This window comes from Dermacentor albipictus, chromosome 9 (genome assembly GCF_038994185.2).
Source record: "Dermacentor albipictus isolate Rhodes 1998 colony chromosome 9, USDA_Dalb.pri_finalv2, whole genome shotgun sequence".
In the NCBI taxonomy this organism is placed as follows: domain Eukaryota; kingdom Metazoa; phylum Arthropoda; class Arachnida; order Ixodida; family Ixodidae; genus Dermacentor; species Dermacentor albipictus.
Genome location: NC_091829.1, coordinates 60,887,512 through 60,911,373, shown reverse-complemented (window position 1 = coordinate 60,911,373; position 23,862 = coordinate 60,887,512). Strand labels below are relative to the sequence as shown.

Here is a 23,862-nt window from a genome sequence, read left to right as displayed (position 1 = left end):
GCGTACTCGCGGCGTAATGGAAACCGCACCACGCATGCGTGCGAAGCGACGTGAAGCACGCACCTTTTCGGTAACACAGCAGCAGCCACAATCAGCAACGAAGTCCGGGATGGTTCGCTTCAAAAGCTTCAGTTTGGAAACAAGAATACCACAATTGCAGGGCTTCACCCTTAACTGTCTTTCGATGTGCGTGAATGCTTACTAGGGCTGTGCTTCGAGTTATAGTACCGCTCCCGGACATGAGATGCGTTTGTCCGGTTTCTGTGTTTATCCCTGTCCTGCGCTACGAATGAAGAACACGTGCCAAGCCGTGGTTACTGAAGACAGGTTGCTATTAAATTATGGGGTTTTACGTGCCAAAACCACTTTCCGATTACGAGGAACGCCGTAGTGGAGGACTCCGGAGATTTTGACCACCTGGGGTTCTTCAACGTGCACCTAAATCTAAGTACACGGGTGTTTTCGCATTTCGCCCCCATCGAAATGCGAAAGGGTGGCTCAGAGGACTGCTATTTGCGGGTTGAAACGAGGGCACTCACAAAGAAGGTGCGCGATTGTTTCATTGCGCCCGTAGAATTCACAAATGGGGCAGTTGGCCATTCCGATAAGAATGAGTGCGCATTTGAAGATGCGACTCGAAGCCACAGATGGACTAGAAGGGTGCAGTTAGGTCGTGGAAGGTTGGGCGGAATAGGGAGCTGTAAATTAGGGTGCAGGGTATGAAGGCGTGTACTTCTAAACTCTGATGAATTCTACTAAGGTAATGTTAGGTCACGCGCAAGCTTTTCTTTGGCAGCGTCGGCTCCCGAAAGAGTAATGGCAATGCAGTTGCCGCTGTCATGGGTAAATCGGGCAGCATCGTCAGCTCGATCATTCCCATGTATGCCACAGTGACTAGGCAACCACTCATATATTATGTCCTGTCCGTCGTCAACCACGCGGTAGTGCAGTTCTCTGATCTCTGCGACGAGCTGCTTATGTGATCCATGGCGCAGTGCTGAGAGTACAGTGTGCAGGGCTGCCTTGGAATTGCAGAAGGTTGACCATGCATGGGGTGGTTCCTCCTGAATAAAATGAAGAGCCACACGCACGGCCACTGGTTCAGCAGCTTTCATTGATGATACACGTGACGTATGTAGTTGTATTTTGACGGATCTTGTTGGTATCACCACGGCGGCAGCTAAACTTGCAGGTGTGACTGAGCCATCAATGTAAACGTGTAATCGGCCACTGTGCACTTCATGTAAAAGTCCTAATGTGGCCTGCTTCAGGGCAAACGACGGCATGTTAGCTTTCTTCGTGATTTCTAGGATGGTGAGCCGTATTTCGGGTTTCTGCATGCACCTTGATGGTGAGGATGGCCTTCCTGCAGGCATGTAGTTCGATGGCAACGAGGCACGAGTGGCAACAATTATACGACTGAAAGTGGTCTGTGGACTTTCTGCAGGTAAAGCTGCGAGATGGTGAAAACGTAGTCGGTAGTCGGGCAACATGCCGAATATGCCCCCTGAGAGCGTCGGTTGCCAAGTACGTTGATATTTGGTGATCTCGCGCTATGAAAATAGTTGCCGCTGTAGATGCACACTTCGGAAGACCGGTACACGTCCTTAGGGCTTGAGTGTGTAGTCCCTTCAGTAGCAACCATCTCATAAGGCCTGTATCTCACCAATGCCAAGGACGTCTTCCAATTTCATCACACAAAGGGAAGCGCAATGACAGAATTCTCGTTTCACAAATGCAAGGCCTGAACAAAGTGAGACTTTAGACCATGTACAGTGCATAGCTGAAGCCAAAGAAAAAGGTGGGTTGTCGCTAGTTTCCTCCAAAATCCAACCACTTAGTGCTCACTCTACAGACATTCAACACGACACATTTCTCAACTAAGCAGATGTATTGGCTATCCCCGAAACGTGGCTTGATGAACCGGTTCCAATCCGAGATTTTCAGCAAACAGCACGATGTAGACTATGCAGAACAAACATAATAAGCAACATCAAATGCTACCGAAATTCTGAGAATTATCTACTAATGCGCAAGCATTTTTAGACATCGGAAAGTCGATGGATAGGTAGACACGCATAAGTTAGGAAAACCAAGTAAACAAAAGCGAACTAAGATTGCAGCCAAAGAACGGTTACGCATTACTGGATAATTCTGAGAATGTCTGGAGCAGTTCTTTAGTTCCATATTGCATGAAAGCTCGTGCATCAGAATTTTTCAGACTGGCGATTCAGATAGCGCGGCATTCTATTTTTTTTAGAAGATCAGCGCTCCCTGTAGCGAGTGTAAAAAGCATAAATGTTTACGACCGAGAGGCGTTGACTTGAACTAACTCCAAAGGGGCCGCAGTGTACCGAACCCGGCATCTGCTCTCCATTCGCATGTTATGAAATGCCTGAACAAAGAATCAGTGCATCGACGTGTCAGGCGTCCAGTAGCAGCGATATTTAGACCAATCACAAGCCATGTAGCCTTCTCTGCTGCAGCTGGGCGCGAAGCAACTTCCAATATTTCGAGAAAAAAAAAACGAGGAAAAGGTGCTTAGTCTAGAGGCCCTCGTTAGTAACTCTATGGCCTGAGTGCACTCAATCTATCGATAGTGACCACTTGTTAACGTGTTAACGATGTCAAACGCGCCCGCCGGCCACGCAAGGAGGGTGGAACAAGAGCTCGTTGACACCAACATCGAGAACGCACGACCGCCCTAACCTCGACCGCAGCGCCCCCTCGCAGACCGCGGGCAGACTGCGTCCGCTTTGAGAGATGGAGTTCTTGAAATGAAACTGTTTACGTTATATATACTCCCGAATTGTTACACGTGCGCCAATTTACCCCTGGAAGATGTAGCACTTCACTTAAAGAAGAAAAAGTAAAGATTACAGTCAATTTAGCATACGGCAAAGACGATGAAAGCGAAAGCCTGCGCGCTCGCAAGAGATTCATTAAATTACTTCAACACTGTCTTTTGAATGCGCTGCTACTTTATATTATTACTTGCATTCTCTTAAGTCGTTTCTAGCTTTTGCTCGTCTTTGGACGCCTAGGCATCGCCACTGTTTTTGCGTGGTTAAAGGCACGCTAGAACGGCCGTGGCAAGTATATGAATAGCATTGGTTGACATACGCTGGCTAGCTGAATGATTTGTAAGCGCTTTAATTGACGAAGGTAGCTGCATGGGTGTTTATATTTTCTTTAACACAGAATGAGAGGGACACGGAACGGCCCAAAACAGATGGAGCTAACTGTCAACCACAGATGCGTTTCCAGTTCGCGCAGACGTAATGATACTCCTCAAAATGTCATAAGACACGTGCGTGTACGTTGCTCGCAAGACATAAACAAAACCGGGAAACCACACGTACATGGTTTTGTGGCAACATTGCTTATTTACAAGGGTGTCCGTTAAACGCGAAGAAATGTGATCAAACACTTTCCTTTATTATTGATAAAGAAATACTGGCGCATATGCGCTTGAATTTCGATGTCATAATGCCGGACGGTCAAATTTTTGACCCATAATAAATAAAAGGCTTTTCCCTTAAAAAAAGACACGGACTAAACTAGGACAGGGGGCTACACGGTTATGATCATTTGGTGGAAAGACAGCCCGAGTTAATAGAACGCCCGTTCTACCGTAAAAATATGAGTACTTTAACGTCGAGGTAGTGGCGCCACTCTATCGTTTCTTTCTTTCACGTGAGCTCTATGGCTGCCTTCTAGTTTCCAAAGAGCCAAACGTTTCATTTGTTCCCTTTCCTTATCGGCACTGACTGCGCATGCGCTAAGATTCCGCTTGCTTCTGTCCCGAAACAGACGCTAGTGCACCGCAGGCGCCGAAAGAGCCATGGCTGAAGAAAGAAACAACGAAAACACGCCTCCTGCGTTTACCTTCGGCGACGAAGAAACTCCGAGAACAAGCCAGGAATTCTTCGAGGGACCTTCATGCACTTCCGACTGTTGCACTACGTGAGTCTTGACGCTTGTAACAATTCCCGAGGAATATTGTTCGCCGTATGTATGACCCGGAGCACAGGCATTGATAGCTATAGATTCGTTCTTACTTCAAAGCAGGCCGTTGACAGACAACTTCAGAATGCGTAGTACGTGGGCGACATTCTTAGCTTTTTTTTGCTCGTCGATGCACGGTTATGCGAAAATATTTTCACGGAAAGCACAGCTGCGGCTGTTTATCGTTAAGGTCCAAAGTAATGTCACTGCGGGGAGCAAATGATACTATCGAAGAACATGTTTGTCACTCGTGTTTGGTCACCGCATCGCATACCCCAGTGGCTACGGCGTATCCCTGCCGAGTTCGAGGTCACCCCTGATTTTTCTTGAGCAACGGCCTATCATCACGGATGGTGCAATGCAAGAACACACATGGGTCTACGTGCCTGTTATAGAAAATCCAGCGATGAAGCATCATTTGGTTCGTGTCAGGATTTTCTAATGCTGCTCGCAGCGGCCTTTCAAAGGCGTATTTTTCTAATGGTACCATTTCAGCTAAATAAACGTCCTTCACGTGGACCCGGGGAGCTAGCGAAACCTCAGCAAATCAGGTACGTCCGATGTACCTTTAGAAACAGCCATTGCCATACGGCCCGTCAGTGCCCATTGCTTCACCTGACTTACCGCGCCGGCAGCTAGCGTCGGAGCCCAAACTCGGGCATGGACACGGCCAGCGTGCGACCTCATTCCGCAATGCCGGCACTTTTTTGCTGCTATGGTAAATAAGTCGCAAATTAGAATGATTTGTGGTATACAACTGCAGATGCCAATCCCTTCATTTACGTTTCTTTTCTGAGGCCTATGTCTGCAATTGCGCCTTGTTCATGCCCCTGTAACTCAAATAAACTTTTCGTAAAGCCAGCTGCACGTGTCATACCTGAGTGAATGAGGGAGGGAATAAACTTTTATTGGGTCCAGGAAAACGCGAATAAACGCACACCCGGCTAATCCCACGACAGGACTGACAAATCTAGTCTGCCGGCCGGATCGTGGGCGCGCTGGACAGCCAAGATGTGGTCCTCAAAGGCAGTCTTCGCAGGAGCGCGTCATACGTGTTATACATGAAGCAAGCTCACAACAACACATTTTCGTCACATATGCTTAACTTGAACTGATGAGTCCTCTTCTCAAGTGTTCAAAATGAGTCTTCCCTAAGAGGCAACTGTCCGTTCACTATTATTCTGTGGAAGCCATGTTGCTCGAGATTTTAATTATTTTTACGATATATTCCTCATGGCACGAATCAATGATTCGTCGTTCATTTAAGTTCCCGTGAAAATCCTAATACCACCAGGGCGATGGCTAATCCAATCCGGCGTGGAAGGAGCATCTCTTTTTATTACACCTCTGCTTTGAAACAAAGCGTGCAAGAAGTTCAAGCAGCCTCTTCTTTCGAGCCTCACCCTATTTTATAGAACAATTGGATAAAACGATTTCCGGTGCGCCTATTCGGAAGTTATCATTGCGGTTCTCCTGCACGAGTCGACGCCACGACAGTTAGAAAACTGAACACATATACTCAACTAAAAAGCACTAATCAGAAACGCCGTAAGTGAACAAAAGTTCAAGTTCTACACTAAAGTAAACAAAACTTGACTTGCATGTATGTACAAGTCAAGGAGGCGTTTCCACTACGGTCGATTCCACTACGGCCATGCAGCAAGTGAAAATTTGGGTATAATAAAACATTGCGCGGATCACGTTCTTTAACAAAATAGCATTTTGCTTCTTCCAAATTGTGCTTTTACAGAAGTTTCATCAGATAGTTCCCGCGTTGCCTGGAAGCAATGAGTGCGATACTAATACATATGTCCAATTCTAGGACTTCTGACGACTTCTTCGAAGACTTGTGGAACGCTTTCAAGAGCCTCAGCTATTCCGAGGACGCTACGGGTACGTACGGCATGGCCTTCGACCATCGATGCCGCTTGCTAAAACGCTTAACATCCCACAACGGAAAGAACATTTACATAGGCCACGAGAGCGGTGCATATACTGCAGAAGAGGACAGACTTTACGAGCGTCAGCGTGTCGGTGTCCGTATGAACAGCCCCAATGCGAATTAACACGATAGCTGATATGAAAGTTGGTGCGTGAAAACCATATAGCGTGATAGCCATAGTTGGACAACACAACTGACAAGGACATAGTTTGCAAATTTGTAGCTCTGCTCCCCACAAAAAAAATGGATATCACAGCTCCGTAATACTGCATGTGCTAGAGCACCTGAGGCGGGCAATATTGGTTCATGAATTACCATCTTAGAAAAATTTTAAATGTTAACGAGATTTTTCAAGAAGTCCTACCTACAATATAGTATATTTCAGAGCGCCCCATATTATACCGTTTGGACTACCTTAGATATATTATTATGTTTTCAAAACTCTGTTATCCTTTTTATTGCTCCATTAGATTTGAATGTTTGGTATTGTTCACTTTTCAGAAATCCGTCCATAGTGAAAAAAAACATTCACAGCCAACACAAAACTTCGTTTGCTCCAGTCACTCCATTTGAACTTTCTTCTAAGTGCAACAGACCTCAGCAAATTTAGAGCAATTCTTACCGCACATTTCTCATGTATTTAGACAGAACACCCCGAGCTCAACTTTAGATTTCTGCTCTACTAAGCAGCTTTCCTATAGCGAGAACGCGGCCTTTATTGTTAAGGAAAGTTCACTTTGTGGAAAACCGAGCTTACGGAATTATGCACATTTTTCATCGGCACCTTAGTAAAGCCTGAAATATGCTGATTGCTGGAAATGTAGAGCCAAGATATCACTCCGATTTCAGGCACAACAAAATTTGCAGGACGCTTTAGCTTCGAGTTTAAGAGTGCAACGCGATACCATTCAAAGATACCTGCCTGCTTCTGGCGCTTCCCGGTAACTACAGCTTGTGTAAGAGTATTGTGGTTTACCCGGAAACGCTGGCGGCAAACGCTATGCATGAAGCGAGCTTTCTGGTAGAAACGTCGCTTGATACGTGGGCCACGGATTCTCGGTGGCGAGCGCCATCGGGATGCTTTTGCACAGAAATGGGCACGCCGCTCTATGAGTGGTAGAAACACTGGAAAATGGGTTTGTGTTTGAGTTCCCGCATAAAGGATGTTTTCCCGCATATTCAAATCGCAATCTGATGCTATCATGTCTGTAGGTTGTGTTAAGTCGTACTTTACTATATTTCTGACGCATTTTACTTGAATTCATTTATTTCAGTAACGCATTCGCGCTACATGGAAGGCCTGCGTGGTTCGGTATGCATGATCCGGAATGATTTTTTGCTCACAACACGGTCAACGCCTGCCCCTAACGCCGACACCGGATTATCTGCGACACGATACGCGTAGAGCTATCGCGTTAAAAATGCGTAATCTCGTCTTCAGCATGGAGCAATGTTGTGTTCTATTCTGGTGTGCTAACTACAGAACATATCTTGGGGGAAATTCAACAGTGCATAAATTCCGTCAGGCACGTCTCTTTCGTCGTGTATTGAAGGCATATTTCTAAAAAGAGCACCGCATACGGAAGCACTGTAGTCAGGTTTCCCTATCACTAAAGCTCAACTAAATCTGTGGTTCCTTTTTTTCAGCACTAAATGACGCTCGTTGAATGACCCTTGAACAGGGACAAGCTAACACCTGTTACTCTCTCAGGCCATACACATGTCACTGAAAGCGGAATCAGTAGTTCCCCGCCTATGGCGTCCAGCAGCAGCAGCAGTCACCCACAGCCCAGTACAAGCTACACTGGCATGGAGGAAACATCGGCCATTCTGGAAAACATCGCTAGGTGAGCGCACGTTTGAAAAAATTTGCTTGCTCAAAGCAAATCACAGATGGCGCGTAATGGTGCCCGTGGTACAACTATGCCTCCACTGTCCAACTTTTGCTAGAGAGGTGAGCTCTGATATATGAAACGCCCACAATATCAACCGTTATTCTAATCACGCGGTATGGTGGAGGTGGTGCTAACATGCTTGTCATGCTCAGCCCTCCTTGCAGCTTTGTGAAATGCGTACGTACTACGGCATATTCGTTTACGAAGATAGTAAAGAGAAAAGGGTCCGTCTAAAGACAAAATTCAATTATGGGGTTCTACGTGACAAAACCACTCCCTTATTTTGAGGCACGTCATAGTGGCCGGCTGCAGAAATTTCTACCTCCTGGGGTTCTTTAACGGGCACCTAAATCCCAGTAAATGGGTGTTTTCGCATTTCAGCCTCATCTAAATGTAACCGCAGAGGCCTGAATTCGATCCGGCAATTGTGGTAAGCAGCCCAACGCTACAGCCGCTGAGCAACCACGACGGGTGTCTAAAGCAATCTAGCAATGCAGTGACGGGCCATGTTGCTTAAGTGACATTCATTTCAGAGTGCAGGGATAATTCTTACACTTTTGATGATTCGACTATATGCCACACGCTCAAGTATTGTACCGCTTTGCTATGACTTTCGCTTACCAAGGCAACCTATGAGCCTGGAGGCATGGTGACTGCATGACGCTAACGCAATGATGATGGAATAAGAATGAATGTCGTTACGAGGTCGCTGGATAAATCGCGGCCATGACGGCCGCATTTCGATGGGGGCGAAATGAAAACACACCTGTTTCACTTCAATTTAGGTGGACGTTAAAGAAACCAAGGTGGTCAAAATTTGCGGAGTCCCCCACTACGGCGTACCTCATAATTAGATCGTGCTTTTGGCCCGTACCACCTGAAAACGTAATTTAAAATTTGAGGGATGATATTGACACGTGTATTTATATTTATCGGGCGACCAGGTTTCGCCGCCTAACAAATCTTATCGCACAGCGCGGGACGCGCTTGCATGTATCCGAAGTTTCTGGAAAGGTATCGATGCTTCTATCCGCTGGCTGTTGTCGCCGAAAGTTATGTTATCTGATTTAATCGCCTGACGCGAATGGTGTAGAACTTTGTGGAAGGCACGCGGGTCCGAACGATTAGTCTGGAACATTCGACGACTGCTCTATAAACGCCGACGCGCTTGACCCGCTGATCAGATTTTCGACGATCGCCGACTGTGTTCGCCGCTTTCGTTGTGCTATAAGTGTAGCCTGTTTTTTGGGCACAGGTTCGCCCAATAAAAGCTAGTTTTGTATTCCACCGTACTGCTTCTTTCTTCGCCGTCACTACCACGTGACAATATTGATATAATGATAAAGCCGTACAATGGCAACGGCATGACGGCAATGACAGGCGCATTTTTAAGTCGTGAATGTTTGTATAATAAGGATGACCTGACGACGACTGTAAGGCAGCCACATGAAACAGCGATAATGACGACGACCGCACAGCCAAGGCGGCACGATGACTATACCGTATGACAACGAATGCATGATAGCGTCTGTTGGACGATGACGCAATGACAACGATGGCATGACAACGACGGCCTAATCCCGGCACAATGACACAGCATAACTGCCGCCGAATAACGAAAAATGACGTCGACGCTACGACGGGGGTGGTAACACGACGACGCCATGACGACAATGAGATTGCGACACTAAAGTGATGAATACGGCGGCTCGGTGAATCGCGCCACCGCGTCACCCACGCGCTGCCTCTCGCGATCTCCCACTCAGCACGGCAGTCGCGCCCAACTTGGCTCCGTTTGCAACATGCCGCACGACAGACTGTCCGCACCAGCCAATATATCGCGAAATGGAAACACGTCTAGAGCTGCGCTCAAATAAGGTGCCAGGAAGTATACTAATACTCGGTGCAATTCTTTGTAAGATAACTAAAGAGTTTAGGCTTGTATATGTTGTTCTACCCTGGACAAGTAACCAGTGCTTTTTGTCGCATAAAGGTCGACATTGATCGTGAGAAGAATTCTGCCTAAATGTTGATTTATATATTTCTTCAGGTAAAATTTCTGTAGTCTTTATGAAAATGGTAAATATTAGCTTAATGTTATCGATTTATTTTATGTGCTTTATTTGCCTCCTTTTACTTAAGTACATATTGCGATATAGATACCAGATAAACCAGTAGAGTTATTGAGCTAAAGGAGAACAAGGTGAAAGCAGCAGCCTACGTTTCGACAAGTAGACTTGTCTACTCCCGCCTTCCCCGTGTTTTCCAGTAAACAAAGACAAGGTTACATCACGTGGCTTGAATCACTGCACATATTTGGCTGAGTCGCGTCAGCAAATGTAGCACAATAAATTCGAGCACACAAACCTAATTCCGAAACAGCGCCATCGGCGCACAGACAAAATTTTCTACGGGATGGCGGGCTGCCTCTCAAGGGCACATTTTCAAATATGTTACCACATAAAATAGCCCCTACAGTTCCTATTGTTCATATACAAATTTATCGCACATAAAAGGTAAAAGTAATAGCTAGAAATGTTCAATATTAAATGAAGAAGAGCAAGTATGTTCCACCAAAGCAAAACAAATAAATATAAGGGTTATCTATGTTGCAGTAACGCAGATTGAAATAAGTGTTGAAATGTATATTTGAAAATGAGATTAAAGAAGCAAGAACATACCTTGTCGGCATATTTCATCCACAGTGCGTTTAAAAATGAACGTATTTAACTTATTAGCGCACGCGGTGTATGATGCAATAGATTATGCATACGTCGGTTGTTTCGTGTGCTGTGCGGCAGCGGTAAATTGTACGCATGTGTGTCAGTGGTAATCAACTTGCTACAAAGATATCAGAGACATTAAAGTACGGTAACCTAAACATAAGCCCGGTGGAGGAAAAGCTACAGTTTGGTTTAAGACGACCGCTTGTTGTATGGCCTGTTGCCTATGGGCGACCAATGTAAATTAAAGAGAAAGCAAACTGCTGGGCAAGTTGACCTTTTTCCTGCTCGGAATAGTTAGGCCAATGTATTGTTTTACGGTTTCATTTGCCACTGAAATTGAGATTACAAGGCTCCGAATAATTTTTTTAAAAACCAACCTTGCGTGATGTTACACTACAGCGATCGAGAAGTGGAAAGTCAAAATTTATTGCGGTACCCTTTACCATTTGTGAACAACTGCAGTAGTACGGCGCGCTTCAGCTACCCTCATGCTGTGCAGTCCACCCGTAATCGGACATATTTAATGCGGATAGCGTTAGATCTGTGTCGAGGTCGGCTTGTGATTGCACAGAATATCGCAGTGCTCGTGCGACTGCTCGCTATTTCGTCGTCGTCTTCTTCCACATCGCTGCCACATCGACGCCGCTAATCATGCCAAAGAAGGCACAGTTAATTATTGCAGAGTTAATTAGGGCACTGGAGCTCACTACTTTTGACAGGAGTCGAACCCAGGACATCTTGTGTTAATTAGGGTGAATATTATTACGGCATCGGTAATTAAGGTAGCCTAAATTAGGGCGCTCGAGCCCATGACCTTGAGTTGGAAAACGAAGCAATAAGAATCAACAATGCATTCGAATGAAAATGTCGAGTGATATTATAGCTCTCTCTTGAGCGCCCAGACTTTCACCTCCACCATCTATGGCGTATGCTAAAGTAATTACTTCCCCTAATATATTAACCTTAACGGTAATTTCTCTATGAGGTGTGGAGTGCGAAGCAGCGTATTTTATTTAACGACAACAGTACTCCACGTGCTAGGCGTGAAACGCAATATACCACTTTGGAGCACCCACACAAAACGGTCCCCAATGTGAGGGGTCTGACTGAACTACGGCTACGCACGGCGCATGAGAGTTAAAAACCGAATAATCGCGCCAAGAGCGAAGCAGTTGTCCTTAATCGCTAGCGGTTAGCGAAGACAGCTCTGCACTTTGTGGGCAACAGAACAATGCGAGCGCCACTCGCGCGGTTATAACATGTTTCATTTCAACTGAGCCAGAGAGTGCCACAGCAGTCAGCGGAGTTGTATCATCTGGCATTCGTAAGCTAGTTGGGCGTAACTTAGGTTGTATACCTCCTGCACTTCCGCGATTGCTTACACGAGCAACAAGCTCTTACCAGCACATGTGCACTACAGTTTGAGAGGACCATGAAAGAAAAGTTGCGATATCATCGGCTAATTCTACGTTTTTCTTTTTCTTGATGTAAGTGAGGGATAGTTTGGGTAGATCATTCGGCGGAAAGGTAGCAAGGTTTATCGGGGCGCCCCCGCTAGCGTTCACGAATTTGCACAGTCGCGTCAAGCTCGTGGTGGACTCAAACGTCTCGTTTTTTCCCAGCCGAGGGCTATCATTTTAATCCAAATCCCGAGGTGACGCAATTTTTATTATTTTCCGTTCTTTTTTGGCACTGAGTGCGCATGCGCGGTGATTCAACATTGCGCATTCGTGAATACACGCCAGCCACACGGCGTCGAAACATCAGGCCTGGATGATGAAGGAAGCTACGAATACACGCCTTTGAGTTTAGTACGATGGTCGAGGTAACTGCAAGTACTACCTTGGACGGTACCCCGTGCGCTTCATCTACTTTGGGTGCCTACACAACGTGAGTTTTACCACTTGTTAATTTTTCATTCAATACAGTTACCTTTGGACAGGACCCATATAAAAGGCTTGTATATCTGTATATTCGTTCCCGCCTAAAACGGGTCCTTTTGACAGCCAACTTGAGCTTTTCAACTGGAGGTTTTCTTAGATCTAGACTCGTCGATGCACAGGTGGTGCGAAAATATTGCCATCTTGAGCGCAGAGTCAGCTGTTTAGCGGTCAGGTACCCGACACAGCGGTAGGCGGAAGAGCAAGCTGGGGAAAGTTTTGAACGAGAATGTTTGTCGCATTACATATTTTTGTAAATTCGGGCAGGTCATCAGAACGGCAACATTACGTGCGGTGCGTTTTGCTTGATAACCAATAGCTTTTTCATCCAGGTTTGCATGATATGTGTTTAACGCAGTTAACAAGCATCACAATTGTGGCAAACTTGTAGAAACACTGTTATCATTCATTTGTCAAGTAAGATATTGAATAAATAAAAGTATTTGCAAGACAAACTCACGCAGTGTGATAAAGGTTGCGTAAATTGTGTTAAAATTTACTCACGAGAATTATGTAATTACGTGAGCAATGTCCAACTATTGTAGCACTTGATATCATTTTTATTGACAGATTTGCTTAGAAAGCACTGAATATACCAAACACGGAAATAAATGCCCTTCCATGTAGCATTTAGAGCACATATTCCTCTTCGAAGTCTACACACTGTCACGTGTGCCGTTCCCGATAGTCATGAAACATAAAAAAATATAACTGCTATCTGTTAGTAGCAAGAAAGAAATTACTTGAGGCAACGCGCAGAAAGGTGCGGGAGAACAGAAGTTAGCAAAGACACAACGCTTCACTTCTGTTGTCCGACGTCCCTTTCTGCGTTAAGCCTGAAGTTGTGCAGTACCAACTAGCCCACCTGTCTGTGTTCATGAAGAAATAAGTTACTGCACTGTGTTTGTATCACCTAATGAGCACATGTGGGCTATAATTGTGACGTCAGTGAATTGCGTATGTAGACTGCTGTCCTTCTCAGAAGCTGCATCTGCTCTTGCGCTGCAATCACCCTGTTGGTGAGACTTTTCACTCTTGCTTACGCTATAAAGGAGACATACCTCGCTACAATAAATCAACGTTGTCTGAACCATTAGCGCACTGAAATTGCCTTGCGCTGCTGAGTATAATGTATTTTCGGCTGGCAAACCTATAGCAAGTACAAATAGCACACTGAAGCGTATACGATGTAGAACAAGCTCGAAATTCATAGACATCTTAACTTTCCTCGATTTGTTCTTATATTTATTCACGTTTGCAGTGGCGGAAATTTCAGTACAGCAACCATTTTCATAAAGCAATGGAAGTTTTTATACCTCCTGCGGTTCCACGAGCACTTACACGAGCAACAATTTCTTCCCAGCAAGGTGTGCATTTTACTATGAGAGGAGCATGGAAGAAAAGTAGTGATATCTTCCGATAAATGTACTTTTTTTCGTAGTAAGTATGAGCTTCAGTTTAGTTAGATGATTTGGTGGGTAGATAGCACGGACACCTCTGCTGGCGTTCAAAAATTTGTTCATTAGTGTCAAGCTAGTGGCAGATTCAAACGTCTAGTTTTTTCCAGATATGTGGTATCATTTTATACGAAACCGCGAAGTGACAAAAGTTTTATTAGTTTCCGTTCTTTTTCCGGCATTGAGTGCGCAAACGCGGTGCAACAACAACGCGCCGTCGTCAACACACGCCAGTTAAAGGACATCCAAATGTCAGGTATGGCTCAAGAAAGCAGCAACGAATACACGCCTCTAGACTTAAGCATGAAAGGCAAAGCAACAAGTACAAGTCATGACGGTACCCAGGACGCTTCATCTGCGTTGGGCGCCTACAACACGTGAGCTTTACCGCTTGTCAATTTTTTTCATTGAATATTGCTATCCTTAGACATGACTCATATACTAGGCTTATAATAGGCTTACATCTGTACATTTGGTCCCAACTAAAACGGGTCCTTTTTTACAGCCAGCTTGAGCTTTGGAATGGCAGGATTTCTCAGATCAAGACATGTCGTTGCTAGAGTGGTGCGAAAATATTGCTATGTTCAGCGCAAAGTCGGCAGTTTAGTGTTCAGGATAAGATTTTTCAGAACATGAAGCAAACCTATACTTAGAGAAGAAAATATTTTTCATTGATATGTAATTCTTGCACTGCAAACACGCGATGGAGTGCTACAGCTCGAAGTCCGGGGCAGAATTATGAATTGCACTGCCGTATTTCGATGAAAGTGCTCTGTAAAAAGGCTCTTGATGAGGCCTTTAGGTGCTCGTTACAGAAGTTCCGATGGCCAAAATTTATGCGCAGTTCCCCTAAATTGTGTATGCGTTTTATGTTATTCCTTTCCACGGAAAACCTCGGAATTAGTTTTACCGCACTGTACAATTGGTGAGCCGAACCATACGTGTTTTTAGGCACTGTAATTTGTCAATTAACAAAAAAATGTGACCAAGTGGGTACTGCCCACCTAAAGCTTTACATTAATAAAAATTAAGCCCCGTGCATGAAAAGCCACAACTTTGTTTAAGACAATTGTTCTTCAGTTTGAATGTGTTGCTTAAGGAAAACAAAAGCGCAAGCAGACACACTTTCCCGGCTTGGGGTTGTGCGGGCAACGAAGGTAATTATTCTTGTTTCTTTTTTTCGGCAGCTTCAATCTAGGTTTCTTAGTTCTGAACCATCTTTTTTTTTTTCAGATATCAAACTGGGGTGAGGTAATACCACAGCGATAAAGAAGTGGGAAGTAATGGTATACTACGGTAACCTTTATCATTTGTGAACGAATGTAGTTGCGCGTCGCATTTTAGCTACTTTCGTGCTACGCACCGCATCTGTCTTGGGACATTTTTCATGCCTTCTCACTATTATCTTTATCATTCGATGAATTCTAATATACGCTCCAGCGAGTTACATAGGAGGAAACTTAACACACCTTAAAACAAACATTTAAGAACTCCATTCTAGTCAAAGCACCATTTCGTCTATGGTGAATGGGTGCTCTGCACCATGTATTTCCCCGACTTTGCCGTTCGACCTATGCATGCCAGCATAGTCAGTACTTGATGAAAACAAACCATTGCGAGTGGCGCATTTACAAAACAAGGCTTTGCTTTAACAGAACATTGCTTTATTAAACATAATTTCACCTTCTCTTTTCTCACATATAGTAACTGTCTAACCAATAATTTAATAATTGCAGTATTTCCAACGAGGCCTTGCATTACCAGAGGAACACACAGCACATGCCGACGACTGACGAGATTTGCAACGTCGACGGTACGTAGGCGATTGTCAATCGCTTTTTGCACAAACATGGCAAATAGCCCCTACGGTTACCATGGTAGCGGTACATTTATTGCGTATAAAAATGCCATTAACCAGTGCCGCCAAGATGGTTCTCGCATGAACAATTTGATAACTGTCCTTACTAAAAAATTGTGCTTATCCTAATATATGCAAATTCATATATCACCTACGCAGAAGATTTTGAATGGATTCGTTCTTGCATCGGTGAGCTGGTAAACCACAAAATGATGAGGCAGAAGCCGACACTGTACATTCCCTGCAGTGAATAATTCGCACATAAATGGAATCGTCACATGACCATTGGTCTAGAATATTATTTGCCAAGCAGAATCTAAGTGGGCTTGAGCAGCTAACATCGTGATATTATTTTCCTTAAACAGATCATACTTATTGACTGGTGATTTGATGCGAATGCCGCGAGTGATATGTAATTAGTGTGGCGCTTTAGATGTCTTTACGGAAAGTTCGTAGCGGTAATGTCAGGTTATAGGCAGAGTGTGAGAATTACTCACCAATACCATGTCCCGAGAAGCAGACGTAACCCGCTGCTGCCGAATGCAGAAGTTCCAGCGTACAATTTGGGGAACCGTAGAACATTTTGTATGGGACCGCATGGTTATTCTTACCAAGCAAGCCAAGCCACAGCCGCAGCATAAACAGCCCTAAATGGTTGCATGAAAATGCAACGCAAGGAGAAACAAAATTTTTGGGTACTTGTTTGCGCTCTGTTGCCATACATTCTTATCACATATCCCAACTAAGTGCACCTGAAACGCAAACGTTATTCGTATAGAATTAGTAACATTCACAGTACCCAACCATTTACAGTTAGTGTGCCAGTACCTTAAAATTCTAAGCCTTTGTTAACTAGAAAATCTACGTCGGGAGAAACACCGGCCTTCCAAATTGAACATCCTTTTTGGTAACGGGATTAGATTTCCTTGGATACGTCAAGCATTATTCGTTCTGGCAGTATCTGCGCAACCTCTTTCGTATGCCTGACGAACGTTGCGGCTTTAGCGGCGCCACTAGCGAAGTTGAGAATGCCAGACAATAAAAATTAGGTTCCTTAATTTACGTCTATGCTATGACACGGTAGTACATTCCAATTCAAAGACGAAACGCAAGCCTTCAGTTCTCTGGTTTGTAATCCGCATTGAGTGTTTACTGTAACGTACGAAGGCATAGACACTAAGGCATGTGGGTGCAGTAATGCCATAAACATTATTAGCCAACTCTGCCCCCCCCCTTCATAGTGCAAATAAAGGTGCGTCCAAAATACGGCGTGTACCTGCAGCTTTAATGCTATTTGATGTAGCATCGATGGTCCTCCTGAGGGGGGTTCTACCGTAATTTCCGCGTTTTAGATCTCTCGTGTTCTCCATTTAGTTTCACGCAATTTCTGCGCCGTTATCGGGAAGATGTGTACCTAGCTACAATACATGAAGCGCTATTCCTACAGTCCACACTTTTACCGCGCTTTGAGACTTTTCTTCGCATATCTTAGTGATATTACCCCGTGAATTGCCACTTCCGCATTTCTTTTCTAACCTAATCTGCTGCCTGCAATACGACTACCATATGCGCATTGAGCAATCTTTTTGAAAGTAGTCCTGTTGTCTATCGATGGCCTACACAGGAACATTGGTGAGGACAGCCGTTATAGTTCTCGTTGTGAGCTGGTAAACCTGTAGTGCTCACAGCCAGTGCTTATAAACTTCACCTACATGAGTCACCAAATGGGCTTCGGATAATCAGTTTCTGAAAGGCGAGTAGGTATTTCGATGACGCACGTGTTTCATAGAAGGTCATAAATTTAGGGCATACGTCAAACGTAAGTTCTAAATCCCTCAGTAGAAATGCGCCCCCTCAATTTATCATTGTCGTCGTCCGCATCGGGCTGCCTGCTGCTCGTAAAAGATGAATAATAAGCAAGAAATTCGTGAATTATGTAATGTGCTTATTACTTTATAACACAGCAAATCTAATGGGTCAATGGTTTCACGCACGAGAGACCGACATGGCGTTTTACACTTCGAGCGCTGTCGTGTTCTGCAAGAGGTTTGAGGTAAAACACGATAAGCTTAAGAAGAATCCAACATCGCACAATATTGACCATGCTCGGCTTCCCCATCGCCACGAAGTTCTTGCATGCATTCAAGGCAAAGCTTCAGAAAGACAAGGCACCGTGTACGGAAGCACAACAGTGAAGTTCCTGTACCACTAAAAGCTTCCTGCCTTGCACCATAAGCATGAAATATCCATTTCCCTCGAATCGGCCTTGCGCTACAGCGAATGAGCACCTTTACTATACTTTTATGACATACAGGTGTCACTGACAATGGAAGCCAGCACCTGGGGTCCGTCAGCGGCATCGATGATGCAAGGCCCAGCACAAGTCGCGCTGGCATAGAGGAAGCATCAGCCAATTCAGAAGACGGTGCCACGTAAGTTCACGTTAGGTTCCCTTGTTACGCAACTAAGGGACGACAGGGATGGCTACCCACGTAACAATATGCTCCTAGGCGGTAATTCCTGCTTGGGAGGGCTAGCTCCGATGGCTGAAACAGGTACTGCATCAGCAGTTTTGAGTGTTCGGCCGGTGCAGCCACCCTTGACTAGCTTCATGGTTCCAACAGCGCGACCGAACACCACACGGCACTGTGCACACCCCATGCGGCAACCACGATGCTACACAAGCTCGCCCGATTTTCCATCCTGTTAACACCACACAATTAGCAGTGCACTTACAGGTTTGTAGCTTGCATACTCACTCCCCATTGTGGAATTTGGAAAGATTGTGAAGTAGACCCGCTTGTGAAGACGATTGTGAAGGAGAGACGAGGTATGTCTGTTTTTCTGTAAACTTCGTGTAAGACTTACGCTGGCACTGACACACTTGCGCGAGGGGTAAATATTGCGATGACTTAAATGCGAAATATCAGCTGCTGTTTGGACAATATGGCGTCGGCGCAAACAAAAACCTTAAGCTCAGGATTTCCTATTTAAGTATATTGGAAAAGAGAAATGAATGTGCTTGGCAACACACTATACGAGTATCGAAGGTTGTGGGATTTGAAGAAATGTGATAATGTCGTAACTAAAGCAGTTGCACTTCAGATTCGTCATATACTTCAGAAAGCGTTACGAAACTCAAGTAACAAAATTGCATCTTTATAACTCCGCAACGAAAATACCCACGATTCAATGAACTGCACCAAAGCACACCTTTAGAGCCCTCAAAATTCATCTATCACAACGCGCTTTGAAATTTTCTGTTTTGTGGGTAGATCATTCGCCAGTTCTCGGACACATTCTATCGATTTCAAGGAAATCGCAAATGAATATAAAGAAAGTTGTCCACTTAGGCTGCTCCAAGAGATGCAGCCAATAGAGCTGCAATATATATATTTTTCCTGTAGTTACCTTTGTAATTTCTATGCTTTTATTCTTTTTAAAATTTGTCTATTTCATAATATTTACCACTTGCAAGCCTAAGTAAAATTTATGAATAATGTTCCGGCATCTAACTGGCTCTATCAAACGAAATTCGAATGTTTAATAGTTCAAATTTCTTCAATAAATAATCCGGTCTTGAAGCAGGCGAAGCTATCATAATTAGAAACGACGTAAAGGGTAACACCATACGACTCGAACCAAACCATAACATTGTGTGAGTCATGGGAACAACCGCAACAAGAATAAATACAATTGTGCAAGTAAAACGCACGTTACTGCAAGAATGGCGACCAATGTTCATCTACTGCTTAGCTTAGACATTTCAAACGCGCTGTCTCTGCTTTACTGCCCGTTGTATTTTTCTTCACTAAACGGTAGCAAAGCTGTCGCACCAGCATTGCCTTAACTCAACGCTTGCAGCGTTCATTGCCTTATTGAGAAAAAAATGCCTGCTTCTCGGCAGCATATTTCATCCATTGTACATGAAAACACTGACGTATTTGATGTTTCTGTGCTTGCTACGTATGGGGGGAAATGATTATGTGTGTGTCGTTCTCATGATGCCTACGGCAGCAACGGTGTGCAGTTCGAATGCGACTCAAATATAAAATGACTTCGTACAAACACTGCAGGAAAACTTGAACCCGGCAGCTTTTCTTCGTATTCGATGTGTAGGATTGAGTTAAGGCGTATGACGTACGACGGGGAGTCATTCCACCTACACATGTCAGAAGTGACGCGAATAGCTTGCCTCTGCGCCATTTCCGTTTCTTAAATCGAGTGCCCCAAGAGGCTAGTTTCAATGGCTTTTACCCGCAAAAAGCTCCCCTAGTGAGAGCAAAATATCATCAGGAATGGCTCACACCCCATAAGGAAGCAAGTAAGTAATGGCTGAATATGTACCAAGGAAAGAAACGAGCGAACGAACGAGCGACGGAAAGAAAGAGAGCCAATGAAAACAAGAAGGAAATCACCTTTAGGTATGCATTATGTTCCCGCATGCGACGTTGAGGAGATCGACCTACAGTGCCAAACGTTTACTTCGTATGGCAGCTCACTATGTCTGACCCATCAGATCGTACAAATTTAGGCATTACCACGCATGCAGGAGGCTTTCCTCTTCAGGTGCTAGTATAGTGTAACATGCTGCTGAATTTTTCTACCCTTCCTAGCGTACAATCTGTCCTGAAAAATTCACGGGCCATTAGTACAGCTCATAACATGAAATTTGAGATTACGGGATATATTCAGGCAAATATTTCGAGAGATAGAGATAACAGAGGTCAAGAGCGACGGCTTTTGTAAATGACTGATAGAAGGATCTAGTGTAATGGCTGGTGCTGTGTGGTTTTCATAAAATGCGCGCATAAACTCAGATTGGAAAACAATTGCAGACCAACACAATCAAAGCAAGCAATTCATCAAGTCAAAGCGAGAGCCCACACGGGCTGATCATAGTACGGAATGAGCGCTCTGGCTGAGATTCGATGCTAGTACGAAACGAGCAGTAGGGCGAGTCTGCATAAAACTAGTCTTCCGCGCTCATGTCACTGAAGGGGCAGCTATAATTGGTCTCGCCCTCTCGTCCATTCAAGGCTCGCATCTTTTGCCACTCCGCATTCGCTCTTTCATCTTTCGCTCTTGTCCTTCGCTCTGTTGCGCCACCGACGCTCGCCGCAAGAATGGGTCATTAAGAGCTGCGCAATAAAACGGAGACCTATTTTACCCGACGCAAAACAGTCTTTCTCAATGCCGAATGTCTCACTACCGAAAGCACGCTTCTGGACTTTTGCCTGAATGCTCCTTGTGAGCGTGTAGAAAACGGAGTTGTATTTTCAATACTCAGACCGGCTAGTTCTTAAACTTACCGTCACTGAGAGATACTTCTAATCTCCTGCACCTGTTTCGTGTAGGAAATGCAATGTATTAGATGATGCAAGGCTTCTGTGCTGCTTGCCACTCGAACGAGGAAAATTCATTTCCAGTTTAGCATCACAGGCCACCGAAAGCACCGCCGTTCAATTTCTGCCAAACTAGAGCCCAAATGGAGCGCTAAATATCAATGCAGCAACTTAGCGCTAAGAGCGAGTCGCCTTACCATTCACACGCGATTTTTTTTGTCAAACACTCCATGGGTCAAAATGTGTTTTGTCGTCCCACAACAAGAGTGAGCTATTTTGAGCTAATTTGCCAGTATCTTCGCAGGAATGCTACTGGAACCGGAGGAATGGAAGAGCAAGGCTTCTGCGGTGTAAGAGCAAGTGTTCAATCGTCGGCCAAGAAGTCGAAGCACAAATGTGAAACATGTGGTAAATTTTTTAGAAGGGCTGACTATCTATCTGCACATTACCGCACGCATACCGGTGAAAGACCATTCAAATGTGAAATATGTGCGAAATCATTCGCGCACAGGTCGACATTGCGTGATCATGAACGGATTCACACAGGTTTGAAACCCCATATCTGTCAAACATGCACTAAACCGTTCAAAAACAAAAGGGAACTTAACAATCATCTCAAATCACACAGTAACGACAGACCTTTCGTTTGCGACATATGTAATCGCTCCTTTAAGCACAAATATACTCTCCAAAAACACCGCGAAGCATTTCACGGGGACGGAACACCGTAGGAGTCCAAGCAGTGTGGATATCGGTCCAGAAAGAGAGAATACATCGACGCACATCTCTGCCAGAATACTGGGCGCTAATTGTGTGGATATTCGTCTAGACATGCATTTTAACGAATTGCACATCCCGTGACACATACGGTGGCAGTCTTAACAGTGTAACTAGTGCGCAAGTGCAGTAAATTGCCCATGGGTATTGTATATTAACGTGACCATGAACCCGTGCAGGAAAAAAATAAGCGCTGACATTCTCCCGCAGGGGTGATAAACAAACCGGACGCATCGTGTGGAGAGGCGGGCTTCTTTTGACGATTAGGACTGCTGAGTGAAATGCAAGACGTAAATGATTCCGCTTGATTTTCCGAAATTACGAAAGGAAACGTCGTCTCCAGCAGAATTTGGGATGTTTGAATATCGACGTATATTGCAGGTCCTGGCTAGAGCGTGTTGTTTGCACAACTGTGTTGTTCGCCAAAGTAGCTTTAGCGAACTCATTCCTAGACAAACCCTAATGAGCAGCAAGTTCGTGTTTTGTGTCACTAGAAGGTTGAAACGTTCGCACAGAATCCTTGACACCTGGTTTAGTTCTGTGCAAATGGTCTGACAGTGTACTAGTAAACAAGCTTTACCTTATGATCGTTTTAATTATTCTGCAGTGTAAATAGAAGAGAACACCTCACATTAGGAAACATTTTCAAAGAAGGCAGTTTTCTTGTCAACTAAAAAAAAATGTCTACCGAAAATTCACGTCCCTAGGCCTTGCTGCCTCCCAAAGACCACTTTTATGACAATATGTAGACATAAACATGCGGACATTTATGTCCCTTATAAATTGTTCAGTGCACGTAATGCTTTGGTTCACTCTTTGGCTCTTGTAATCACAGCGAAGGTTTTTCTTCTTTATCATGCCGATGAGAAAACTGAAACTGAATTCGACTGAAATCATATGTAGCTTCACAATATTTGTTCCACCAAAACGAATATTTTAGCTGTTGTTGTATTAACGTAGAACCTCTGTCACATTTATTGTGCAGTTTCTCATTCATTCTGAAGCCGTCTCTTCTCCCTTGCACTGCACTCTATGACAGCTGTAGAATTTTTAGCCTCATGTGACAATCGTGTCCCTGCGAGCAAGATAGTTTTTAGTTATAATATTGGCACGCGTAGTTCGTATGTCTTCTTGCTGCGGGCGCGTTTCACCGGATGCCCTTCTCATTGCATGACGCGCCTGCATGCATCAGAAGGTGCTACGAAGTTCGCTCTTATTTTTGGTATTGTTCAATTTTTATCACCAAATTTTACGCGCAACGCAAATACATTTGTGCATTCTGGAAGGCACGCGAGCACCAGCGATGCCACTGGAATCTTCTACGAATAATGCGTGAACAGCCGACGCTTGTTAATCGTAAATCTCTTGTTCGGCGATCGATTCATATGCCCGGCACTATGTTTCTACCCGAATGTAACCTGTTTTTTGGGTTCCGGTTCGCCCAATAAAGCATGGTTCGTGAGTGATGGTTCTTGTTACTGTGTTATTTGTCGTATCTACAACGCGACATCTCGTAGAGGACCTTTGTGGTGACTGATCAAACCCTACCAGTCATGAAAAATATTGGAGGACGCTTAAGCTTCACCTTCGACTGTGGAACGCGATAGCGATATCGCAGCCAGTTAACGCTGCCCATTAATAAACGCAAGGGTATTGGGGCATCCTCGCACCTGTCCCCGCACGGCCCAAATGCGCACAAACCAGACGAAGGGGAGAAGCGGGCGAGTGGTGCGCAGCTGTCGGGGCAGCGACGTACATTGCCAGGAGGGGGTCTTCTGAGTTTGCCGCAAGATGGCTTTGCGTGTGCGCCAAGCGCAGAAGAATTGTAGCGGTAACGTACTTCGCTAGTCGTTTAACTCCGACTTCTGTAATTTACATGCTCATAATAACCGATATAAACCACCGTATGACTTT

General features: G+C 44.7%; 1 protein-coding gene across 1 annotated transcript; it reads left to right on the top strand.

The window, feature by feature from the left end:
- Positions 1-3,678: 3,678 nt before the first annotated feature.
- Positions 3,679-23,038, top strand: LOC135919780 (uncharacterized). Its single transcript, XM_065453702.2, has 7 exons — positions 3,679-3,696; positions 3,814-3,966; positions 5,831-5,901; positions 7,662-7,797; positions 15,705-15,781; positions 18,141-18,258; positions 21,476-23,038. The coding sequence occupies exons 2-7, from the start codon at positions 3,845-3,847 to the stop codon at positions 21,900-21,902; spliced, it is 951 nt and encodes a 316-aa protein (XP_065309774.1). The 5' UTR covers positions 3,679-3,696; positions 3,814-3,844; the 3' UTR covers positions 21,903-23,038.
- Positions 23,039-23,862: the final 824 nt, after the last annotated feature.

Coding starts and splice junctions, on each gene's coding strand:
- LOC135919780 (XM_065453702.2), top strand. CDS start 3,845: ATGGCTGAAGAAAGAAACAACGAAAACACGCCTCCTGCGTTTACCTTC. Junction 3,967..5,830: donor ACTTCCGACTGTTGCACTAC/GTGAGTCTTGAC, acceptor GTCCAATTCTAG/GACTTCTGACGACTTCTTCG. Junction 18,259..21,475: donor AATTCAGAAGACGGTGCCAC/GTAAGTTCACGT, acceptor GTATCTTCGCAG/GAATGCTACTGGAACCGGAG.